The sequence below is a fragment of the Archocentrus centrarchus genome, chromosome 13 (assembly GCF_007364275.1).
Source record: "Archocentrus centrarchus isolate MPI-CPG fArcCen1 chromosome 13, fArcCen1, whole genome shotgun sequence".
In the NCBI taxonomy this organism is placed as follows: Eukaryota; Metazoa; Chordata; class Actinopteri; order Cichliformes; family Cichlidae; genus Archocentrus; species Archocentrus centrarchus.
In genome coordinates, this window is record NC_044358.1 from 38795125 (window position 1) to 38807431 (window position 12307).

Below are 12307 nucleotides of genomic sequence, written 5' to 3' on the forward strand. Positions count from 1 at the left end.
CAAAAGTTTTCATTGGGAAATGTGGGTAGAACAGATACTGTCAAATGTGTCGTCTCTGTTTTTTAAATTTACACCCAGAGTGATTATCACACATCAGTCCAATTAGTTGCAATGCCACACATCCAGCAAATGAGTAAATTGAGATATCACAAATAATGATACGTTAGGGTCTTAACACCATTGTTATTTTCAGATGGAACAAAAGACAAAGTACAATTAACATAGTAGCACATCAAAGAATGTGCCATTCTTACCTCCTGACCCCGCCCATAGATCTCTAATAAGACATAGCAGGTCTCTCCAAATGAGATGCCGAGCCACTGTGTTCATTCCATGGGTAATTAGCCGGATTGCTCATTAACCAATTAGTCAGATATATGCCTGATAGTCTCTGTGGTTTTCCTGCACTCTGTTCACACAATTTGTCTGACATTTGCAGATACCGTTCCTCCATTAATTAAAGCTTTCAGACAAAACAACTCATATAAGTCAGCCTAACAAGTTGTTGAATATTAACTGTGCTTTCACTCAAAGAGCCAGTCCAAGTCATTCAGTTGGTGTTTTTCAGCACGGCCTGACTGTGAATTCGAATTGCTGCTGTTTTGGAATATGAGCATGAAAACATCCCATAATTTATAATGGTGCTTTATTTATTTAGGCCTTTTTTTCTTGAGTGAGTCCGAAAACAAATTTAAGGTGCCAGTACGCTGTGAGCGTGTGGGCATGTGTGATGTGTGGGCGCACATACCTGTTTACTGTTGGAGCTGGGAGACCATATATGACAACCTCTCCAAATCCAAAAATCCCACAGGCACACCTGCCTCGCTTTGCAACTGACCAGGTGTGTGGAAGTGTGTGGGAAACGAGCAGGTTTTGTACTTGTCTCTTTCTTTACTTAGTTGGGTTTTTGTATCTATGCGTGTTTACAGCCGAGTGCTACATCAGTAATGCCTTAGGGCAGAGACTACCTTAAAGTGCTCTCCAGTTCCCAAGTGCAGCTAATTAGAGCTGCTGCAAACAAAGGCAACACTTCATATAAACAACTTTTTTTTGCAAGCACACCATCACCTTTGAGCATGTACGTCACTCCACCTTGAACAATGACAAATATGCCTTTTTTGCAGATACCGTTCCTCCATTAATCTTTGTGCGCCAAAGCTTCAAGTACGTTTTAAATCTGGATCACATTGGCCATTTTGTCTCTCATGCTAAATATGGCGATGCAAAGCGTGGTGGAGTGGGTGGCAAAATAATGGCAGTAATCTTAGTGGGAAGCCACATTAAATCATATATCATGAAAACACTGGTAAATAATTTTTTTTTGTTGATTGTTTGTTATATAAACTGTGAAAATCAGATAGCATTAGCATATATTTAAAAGGGCACACGTGAAAAGGCTTAAAATCGAATAAACTGCATCCAGTAAAGTGACTGGAATGTAATGCCATGTGATCCCGTGTAGTGTTTTCGCTCTCCAAGCTGACTGTTTCTTGGCTGAAAGCAGACTTCCCACACTGAGCTCATCATAGAAAAAGTCCAGCACAAAACCCCCACACCGCAACACAACTTTTAAGAGGCCATTTTTGTACCGAGGGAGACAAATACTGCCATTTTTTCAGAAACCAGCTGTGTCTCATAGACTCGCAAGCATAAGTCAGAAGTGAGAGGCAAGTCCCACTGTTGCCTAAACCTGGTGTGTCCTGCCACAGACGCCACAACACACCTTAGTGTAACTTTTAGTGTGTACATGCTCCCTTGGCCTGCACTCATACTGTGCTAAACAATCCGGCCCTGAGTACGCTTCAGTGTGTAAGAGGATCCCGGCTCTTCTCTCTTGCACTCGCTTGCTCTCTTTTTCCACACACACACACTTTGGGCAGCACTGGACAAACTTGTAGAGCTCAGTCAGGGTCATGATTTTCTGCGTCTTGTTCGAGCAGTTTTGGAAGCGACAACACACTCTCGCATGCCGTACAGATTTGTTGAATACTTGACACAGAAATTTTCTCAGAAGCAGCTATTGCTGAGGAAATGTTGGAATTTCATGCTTGAACCCTACATGCGCACTGAGCCCAAATTCACCTACTGTGAAGGCACAGTAGCTTGACAGTGCCCCTGCAGAGTACGCAGTGATCACAGTAATCTAACCATGTACTTTTTCATACCTAAAAACTAACCAAGTTTTTTTTTCTTTTCTTTCTTTTACTAAAAATTAACTTAAAAAAGCAGTGAGTGAGTAAACAATGAGCTTCCAAATTGGATGCAAACCCCACATCCGCGCAGCCTAGGCATCACTAATGCCAAGGAACACCTTGTGTATCTCACAGAACAGCAGTATTTGATGCACTGGGATGCGAATGCATCAGCTTTAATACAAATAAAATAGGGCGTGTTAATTATTGGGCTTAAGACTAACTGTTTTCTGCTGTTTTTTAGCTTTTGTGCTCAGCTAAGCTGCTGGCTTCAGAAATATCAGCAATATCAATTTCCACAATATGCTGAGCTGTCCTTTTAAAATTTAAATGCGCTCCATTAGTCATTGTTTTACCACAGATCACACTGCAGAAATCCATCATTTAGTCAGGTTCTCTTTCACTTTAATTGGTGCACCCTCCCTCTTTGTCTACTCTCTTTGTTCCTCTCCCTGCTACAACCTCCCGTCATGCCTCCACCTCTTTTGTCTTTCTGTCTCTGTGCAGCAGAGCCATTGGACGGAGAAGAGTACCTGGACATTATAGGCATCATGCGAACCCAAGCAGGCCGTTATGAATGCAAGGCCAGCAACGACGTCGCCACTCCTGATGTCAAATATGTCAATGTGGTTGTCAACTGTAAGTAACAACAGACCGCAGTGCATGCCTTATTCAAAACTGAACACTGATCAATAACCTTGCCACGTTTAATGTCAGGCATTCCATAAGATGATACACTCAACGGATGAAAGCCTGTAAAAGTCGAGATTGGATTTAAGGGTAGAAGCATATAGATTATAGCGTGGCAGGGAGTGAAGGATGTATGTTGAAAGTTTTGGAGCACCCTCCAATCTTCTCAAGATGAGTCCCAGTAGAAAGAGAAGCTCTGTAACGTTGATTGCAGCTGTCATTTCCATGGTAGTTCTCACATAGCACATCGTGATTTAAAGGATACTTGAAATTTCAAAACAAGGCCACCTAATTACATCTTTTCCACAGTTTATATGACGAGTGTTATAGAGACGTCGGCTGCTCGAGATTGATGAACAGCTCATGAGCCATCACAATCTTAACACCCCACCACCACCCCCAGAGGAGTTGCAGAATTCTCTTTGATCTGAATAAATCACGTATGGCTGTTTGCCCAAACCGCACTTTAGCCAAGTCCGAGTGCCTGTATGAAATGATAAAGATTTCTTCATTAAACCATTTCCTAGTGTTTAATCCTGAATGGGAAACAGGCATTAATCCACTTGGGATACATTTCTGGCCATTGGAAAGTTTGGAAAATCAATTTGCGTGTATGATGAATGCTAATATACTTGATGAATTAGAACTTTTTGAGCGGATTCATTTTCAAGTTGAAATCTCGATAGTCTAGTTTACATTGGAGGGGCTTAAACTAGAGCAACATCCTAAACTTTAAAAAAATGCTTCAACTGGAAGAAACTCAACTCACAAGTGTTTGTCGTCGTCTGTAAAGGCATTTCCTTTGCCCCACACTTACATTAATAATGCTGTTCAGACATACTTGTCACTATATGGGTAATTCAAAGTTTAAATTTTTCAAAGGTACTTATCCCCATGCATTAACATGTGACTTATGTCAGCATTGCGTGACTCTCCAGATCCTCCAACAATAAAGAAAACCCAGAGCTCGGAGACTCCCGTGGGCCGCAACGGGACCCTGCGGTGTGAAGTAACCGCAGTGCCCACACCAGAGTTCGAATGGTACAGAGACGACAAAAGGTAAAAATATTACCTACATTTTTTTTTTACACTACAAATCCTCACTCTCACTACACCTGTATACAGCTGCAACTGCAGCAGAAAATAAATTACAAAAAGGCTCAAATGGACAAGGTGAGATAACAGAACATTTAGATTTGGCATAGTTGTCAAGATCAAATGTCAGTGAAAAATGCTGGCAGTCTGAGGTTGCATATAAATGGAGTTCACATACTGGCTCGAGATCACATTGCAAGCTCAGTCTGCGTGCTTTCTTTGCCTCTTTAGAGCCCAATCACAGGCTAAGAGTGAGCTCAAATATTAATACAGTTGAAGCAACAACATAAGGTGCATACAATCAAGCTGTGTACCAACAAACCATTATATAGAGCACAAGCCATTAGCCTCCATTACCACAAACAGTCATAACAACTATAAGACTAATGTTAATGATCTCTTACAGTGTTTTGGGATGAAAAACCTTGTCTCGTTTAAGATTGCTGGAAACAACACGGTCTCGGAGAACAGCCTTCACAGCGCTCAAAAGGTTCTTACTCGATGTACATTGCGATCCCGTCCTGAAACCTTCGTATTTGCGAACATTAATAATTAGTTACAACTACAAAGTGCTGTGGGCGACAGGCATGTGATCAAAGCGTGCAGAAATTACTCTGAATTGACTTGACCTCGCTCACCCTGAGGCAATCAGAAAACTTGATTTATGTTGTTGGCCTTCCAAAAAAAATAATCACAGTAGTTAAGAGGTTTTATGAGAATTTAAGGCACAGTTAATGAATTAACTCACTGTATGAGCTGTCTTTAAATAACAGGGCAACACCAAGGCCCTGTAGCTGTACAATAAAAAAAAAACTTCACTCTCTTTTTTTTTTTTCTTTTTTTTTTAATGGCTTCCATCAGTTTTGTTCTGCATGGTTTGTCCTGAGTTGATCCCTTCTCAGCTCCTAAATATGGCAGCAGAGCTTCATCGCTTTATTTTCAGTGCCAGGCATGCTCCATATTTTTACCCAGTGGTTATAATGGATTGCTTTGATCCCTTTGTCAAATCTGCCCCTTATAGTGGCCCCATTGTCACACCCCAGCCTTAGTTTGATTACATCATTCGTGTAGTTCAATGGCGACTAATCACCCACTTTATCGTTCACTAGGCTGTTATTCCATTGTTAACTGAACGTCACAGCAGTAGATTCTGTGACATTCTTTAAAGAAGAGAAAAGATGAGAACCAATCGGCCGCCCTCCTCCTTTATATCGAGCAGACACCGAAAATCTCAGTAACTCTTTTTTTTTTTATATCATACTGCAAGTAATTCCACTGAAATGGAAATCTGGATCCCTGCACTGTACTATCTCCTGTGAAATTGCCAATTGTGTAACCAGACACAGATATTTATTGGAAAGCTATCTATTTAAGTGTCATGTATGTACCTGAAGAACACTTGAAGAAGGAAGGAAGTGTAATGACATTCAAAGGCAATGACAAGCCAGTGCCTCAATTGTAACACTTGTCATTTAATAACCTGAGCGAGTTCCTTTTCTGCTGCAAACTCACCATCTGAGTCAGTGTGGGGAAAGCAGAGGCCTCAGTGGGAACAAGCTAATGATAAGGAAATGCCCCCCCCCCCCCTCCCAAAAAAACGAAGAAAAATACATAATGTGCAAGTTTGCTCACGCCCAAAGTACAGCAGTTCACTGAAGACTGTAGAAAAATATTGGAGGAGTGTTATCACAGATATGCTCTCTAAAGCAATAGTGCTGTCATGACAGTGCTTGAAAAGAAAGATTTATGGAAGTTGAAATATTTTTGCATTATCTGTTGTTTCCAACTTCCATCCATCTCAGTTGTTTTGTCCCCCAGAGGATTTTGGCTATGTGCCTATTCATGGCACCCCTCTTCCTCTGCGCCAGTGGAAAATGTTATTGCTCTTTCTCCTTGGATGATGATAATGTTAATGCACCATAATAATATCATTTCTCCCTGGTTGGCTATTTAATTTTGCAGCCCCACTCCCCAAGAATCAAACCTAATGCACTGTAGCCTGTTGTGTCTTATTTACCTGATTCTTAACAGGAGGTCTTGCTCCTGCGCTTGTTTCCTCCTTAATTAGTTTAACCTCACGTGCACGCAGATTATCAGACAATCTGCATTTAAATTGAATTTTTTGTTATGGGTTGCTCAACGAGTCATTGATTCTCATATGGCACAGATGCAGTTAAAGGTGGATTTTTTGTGGTCAAAATTCTTATTAACTTCAATTTTTTTCTTCAGTTTTTTGTTTTGTTTTTAAAACTACTTATATAAAATCTGTGGCTCCGATATACAATATAAAAGATGGGTATAGCCTCTGGCTGAGAAAAATGAATGTGCCAATGTGGAAGTGCCTTAAACTGGCATTCTATCTGAAGTCCACCAGATGGTGATAGCTGTGGTTGCAGAAAGACTGTCAGTCCTATAGAAATCTGTGGGAAAACAGCTCTCATTGTTCACACTTTCCTGCTGAGTTCATGGGCTCAGTCACTCATTTTGGGTCATACTCGACAAAAAACAAAAATTGTAAATTTTGGTCATACTATGTTTCAGAGTGGAGGACTATCCGTGATATGCTCATTGGCGGATGACTTGTGCTTGGTGTGTGATTAGCCAGTGAGCGAGTGGTTGCACATCAGAGCCACCCATTCTTGTTACATCAGGCTGGATAACAGACCACTGGATAGTAGTTAAGTCCATATTTTACACTGGCTTTGGTGGCTCCCTTGATGAGTCCCCTCACTTAACACTGCCCTGATGAGTTTAGGTTTCACATTGGTTGGGGGACTTTCCTAATCAAAAGGGTGCTGTCCCAGTGCTAGCTAATCCAGCTAACGCTTGCTCATTAAGCTGGTTGAAACATCTTCTGCTATTTTATAGCATTTCTATATGAATTATATTGAAATGAGAAGGGGCCTGATATGTGTAATTATGGGCACATAACAATGTGCTAAAAGAGACATTAAACCAAATGTTCCAGCCTCCTTAGCATATGACCAACTAAACTGGTGCTGAAGGTTCTACAAGTCAATGCTTCATTAATGCAAGGATAAACATTACATTTAGTATTAACAGAACAATTCAGTATATTTTTCATATTTTCAAACATGTCCAAATGTCATACATTGAATTTTAATGTACGGACTGTAATTTCGCTGCGTGCCTAGAACAAAGGTTGTAGCTGATAGCCTTGTGTGCCACATCTCTGTAGGAGGAACACTTTCTTACTGTTTAGCCGATGTGCCAATAACTGCAGCTGAAGCTGGGGCTGATAAGCACTTTGTCCTTTTTGGTTCTGAAAGCCATAACAATCTCTTACTGTCATAATTCATTCTTTCATCATTTCAACTCAATTAAATCTTTATAGGTGAAATCTCTACTAACTGCTGGCAAATTAACAATTGTCCTAAACTCTTCTTATCAGATAAGCACATTAAAAATGAAGACAGCTAAGCTGGACCGGGAAGTGTGTTAGAATTGAAAAAAATGAACTCTTTCCTTCTAATTTCTACATCTTTGTTAGAAGTTTGTTTAAGTTTTATCATTAGCTCTTTTGTTGTGTTAAGCCTTGTTTAATCCTTCCTGTATGTGGTATTTAAGTAAACAAACATGGCTGTTGTGTTCACTATTCTAGTTGCTGACACCTCTCAGATCTAGGATTATTTTGGATAAATCTATTGTATTTGACATTGATTAACAGCTGTAATTTTTTTATGTTTTTATTTTTTTTTTACTGGGATCTGTTGCTCTGCAGAAGAAAGTGATGTTAAAAATAACTCTTTCATCCCCAAGTGTGGCATTATGGCTGTAGAATGACAGCCCCACACATTCCACTTTGTCAGAGTCAGCTCATTTTAACAACTTCCGAATTTTTGTAATCTTTTCCCCTCCCTGGTTTGTTTTATCCCAAACAAAACACTGCAGCTCTCCTGCAACGGCACTGAAACACACATTTTCGGTTCCAAAAGCTTTGCTCTCACCTGCCCGAGCAAAGGAAATAAGCACTCCAGAGTTCGAACAAACTGCTTGGCAGGAGTTGCTGAACTCTGAGCAGAGAGGCTTAGCTCAACTAAAACTGCAAACATCCATTTTCTGTCAGTCTCACTGAAATCTTGGACCTCCTCAGGTGATGAAATAAAATTCATGCTATTAAACATAAATGAACATTACTTCACAGCGTCTCTCACTTGCCACTCTCTGAGAATCTCCACAGTGCTTAGAGACCCAATTAACCTCAGCAGAGACGGATATATCGTGATCTTAAAGCAGCGAGCCATTAGTGATAATTCTACCTGGATGTTAGGACCCTTCCTGCTCTTTTTGTATTCTCTCACTGGCTGTACATGATGGAATTTAATCAAGTTGTACATCATATATGTTTAATTGTTAAAGATTTTGTTAGATCATGGCCCTAAAGAGAAACTACTACTCATGCAACATACTGTCCAGTTTAACAAACTCAATCCTTTATTACAAGCTTTTTACAAAAGCATCTAAAGTAGGATGCTTCTCCTGCTCTTTGAATAGTAAATCATCCCATCCAAGCTCCAAAGCAAGTTGTCAGCTAGTGTGACAGACAGATACGTTTGTTGTTTCGTCAGCTGATACGTGGCTGTCACCACTACCAGACTGTTTTCAATCATCTCTGGGTTACAAGTCTCAGCAGGACTCTCCACTTGATTTCATTTATCATTGGCCCTGAATCATGACAGACTCTCTTTGGTGGTGATAACCTACTTTAGATGCTCCCAGAGGCTGCAGGATCTAATCTGTCCATCCGATGATTTGCTTTGGTCCTTCATCTGTACCGGCCTGGGACCGCAGCCCTGTACACACGCCGCATGCCCTCTGCCAAATAGAAAGGTCAAATCATTTCAGTTTAGGGTTTAACGGAGCTTCTTGCATTAGGAAACAATTGTTGGAAGATATCCAGTAGAGCTCTGCTGCCCTCTGCCTGTGAGGAAAATCACTGCGCATGATGTGTCCCTGCAAAAAAAAAGAAAAAGAAAGGTTGACATGCACAGCTTCTGCCAACTTTTCAGATAATATATTCCAGTGTATTATGCCAGATGAAGAAGCTGGCAGACACACAGGCATATTTGAGGATGAACTTGAAATCAGAAGTGATGGAAGTTGGGGACTGCGTGTGCCAACATGTTAAAGTTAAAATGGGCACCAGAAATGTTGAGCTCAATAAATGCAAATATGGAGAAGGTGAACTCCAGGAGTCACGGATCCATTTCCTTTGTTTTATTTATTTTATTTTTTTTGGGGGGGGGGGGGGGGGGGGGGGGGGGCTTTTGTTTTGTATTTTACTAAATTTAATAGGCAGCCAAGGTGGTTTTTCTGCTCCTGGTTAAGTGAACTAACAGCCTTTGCACCATTTTAAACTCCAACACCGTGAAAAAAAAGAGAGTTCTATCTTTCCTGTTTCAGTCAGGTTACCCCCTCACAATCATGAGCTGTAATCTATTGTAAAAAAGAAATAATAGGTGTGTGCTTTCAGCTCCCTGCGGTGCTGTGTATTATCTGGATCACTCAGCATGCTCCGTGGGCAGGCCAGCCTTTTTAATAGTGCAGTCACTTCTCATGAAGACACACTGGAGAATATATCTTCTGCTACTTCTGCTGCTCCTGCTGGCCTTATCGTTGGGGGGGGGTTGCTTTTAGATGGAGTGGGGACTCTGGCGGTGCACTTGCCCTGTCTTCTCTCACTCACAAATGCACACACGCTTTTCCCAGCATTCCCAAGGTGTCCCTGTAAGCAGGACGTCAACACTTTATCAAGTTCCCCCACTCCCCAGCAAGCTAAATTATGCTGTGCCATGATGTGCATTTTCCTTTTTATGTTAATACTTCCTATCAGCCTAGAATGTGTCAGCACAAACTTCTCGCTCCCCTGCTCAAATTCCGATTACCACATTACCCAGACTTAAGCAGGATTAAGTTGAGGCGCCTTGAATGAACTTCACCTCATTCATGATATGAAAGCGGTCAATCAGCCCAGAACAAGCTGAATTCATTATGTATGCCGTGGTATTAAAAGAGTTTTATTTAATTGTGATGATGTAAAGTACAGTTCATCAGCGAGGTATACAGTCTGAGTCAGCAAACTGTATTGATTAATTTGCTGCGAAAGGGGTTCCAGGTTGACATAATTGATTGTCAGAAGTTCGATGGCCATTAAGCCTCCCAGAAGTGTGGGCGGTGGCGGCAGCATACTGATATGTCATCTCAAAAAAGTTGAAAGGAGTCCTTTTTTGGTTGGTTGATGCTAAAATAAAACAAAAAAGAAAAATAAATAAATAATAAAGAAAATAAATAATAATGTGAACATTGACATTTGAATTGTTGAGCTCAAGGGAATCAAAAGCTTGATTTTTTTTTTTTTCTTTCACGTGTTTCAGTTACAAGTTGTGACATTCTGCAGGAATTCATTGAAACCCCCTGCCAGCACTCCTAGGTGGGCCCCATATGGGATAAGCAAGGGCAAACATTATGGGCCCCATAAGATTTTGTCCGCGGGTTCCATGGTGGCCCTACATGGGTTTGCCCAGATAGATTTTAACCGGCCCTGAATATGTTGTCATTGGGACCTAGACGGTCCATGCGTGCATGGGCTATGCATGGACCCTGCATGGGCCTCATGTAAGTCAACCGTCTGGGTCCCAATGAACACATATTCAGGGCCGGTTAAAATCTATCTGGGCAAACCCATGTAGGGCCACCATGGAACCCGCAGACAAAATCTTATGGGGCCCATAATGTTTGCCCTTGCTTATCCCATATGGGGCCCACCTAGGAGTGCTGGCAGGGCCAAATCTTTACAGCGCTGACAGTGGCATTCCCTCTGTGGTGCCTGCATGTTGCTGTCTTTGCTCACCACTTAATCCAAAGGTCGAGGACCTCCTGGTTAATGCAGCATCCTGTCGGAACTGTTAATGAAAAAAGTTTGTTCCAAATTGAGGAAGGCTTATCTCCCTCTTCTGAGCAAATGCAACGCCTACACTCAGAGAGTTCACCAGCGTGACCCCCCCGCTGATGCGAAGTAATGGCCAGCTAGAAAGTACAAATTGTTTTGGCACATAATTAATGCTAGTGGCCGTCCGAAGACCTTCATACCAGGACATGAACAAAACATTCTAGGCAAATATAATTATAAAACATATGAACAAGTGTAGGTTGTTGTTGAATGCATGTGTCGTGTATCATTTTGTAATGAGATTTTTAATTAGGCTTCAAGACCGTTGCAGTTTCTTAAAATTGTCTTATTTCTGTCTGTTTCTCTTCTGCAGGCTGTCCAATACCCAGAGCATGACCATCCAAATTTCCGGTACTACCACTAGTCTCACCATTGCCAATGTCACTGAAGAGGATTATGGGAACTATACCTGCGTGGCCTCAAACCGACTGGGTGTCCAAAATGCCAGCCTTTTCCTCTATAGTGAGTATATAAACACTCTAAAATGGTAACGGGAATGGCACTTATTGTATTTGGCCATAAAAATCTCAGCAATACGTCTAACCAGATACTGAGATATCTACCAGGTACTACCCTGGTCTCCATTGCATCACCTTGCAGTCATTTTTGATCAGAATATGTCCCTAAACTCATAAATCTTTAGGACTGACTGCTTTCATCGGTGCAATATTGTTAAAATTAGGAGCAGCCATCTCAAAGTGATGCTGAAAAACTAGTCCAAAGATTTGGTACTTCTAGGCTGGACTATTCTAATTTCTTATTAGCCATTTGTCCTAAAAGCTCCCTGAAAAGCCTCTGATCAGAAACACAGAAGTCATGAGGTCATATTTTTCCCATACTGGCTTCTCTTTATCGGCTCTCCGCTGAATCCGGGATCTAATTTAAAATCGTCATGTACAAAGTCCTGAACAATCAGGCCACATCATATCTTAAAGAATTCGTAATATCACATTTTCCCAACAAAGCTCTTTGCTCTCAGAGTGCAGGATTACTTGAACTTACTGGAGTTTCTAAAAGAAGAATGAAAGGCAGAGCCTTCAGCTATCCGGGCCCTCTCTGCTGGAACAAGCTTCTCGATTGTTTTGAAAGACGGACACCCTCTATATTTAAAGATTCAGCTTAAAATGTTACTTCTTGGTAAATCTTAGAGGCCTGGTCCCTTAGTTAAGCTGCTATCGGCTCTTCCAATTCTTTCTCTTCATGTGTTTATATACAGCAGTAAGATTATAGTATCAGCTCTACACCATGAATGAACAAGCCATCACCTGGGGTAGTGGTTTGGCTGACTGGGTTGAGCAGATGACCCGTATGCTGCAGAGGCCTGGGTTTGGCTCTCCCCTGAGGCCCTTTTGGCTTTCCT

The 12307-nt window shown here is 41.3% G+C and overlaps 1 protein-coding gene across 3 annotated transcripts in view; it reads left to right on the plus strand.

Moving 5' to 3' along the window:
* The window catches only part of lsamp (limbic system associated membrane protein), a 1252509-nt gene that overhangs the window by 1235451 nt on the left and 4751 nt on the right, over positions 1–12307 (plus strand). For all 3 annotated transcript variants that reach the window (XM_030743581.1, XM_030743582.1, XM_030743580.1), the window contains 3 exons: positions 2700–2831; positions 3821–3941; positions 11261–11409. In XM_030743581.1, the coding sequence (XP_030599441.1) occupies positions 2700–2831; positions 3821–3941; positions 11261–11409 (402 nt within the window). The remainder of the gene's footprint in view (positions 1–2699; positions 2832–3820; positions 3942–11260; positions 11410–12307) is intronic.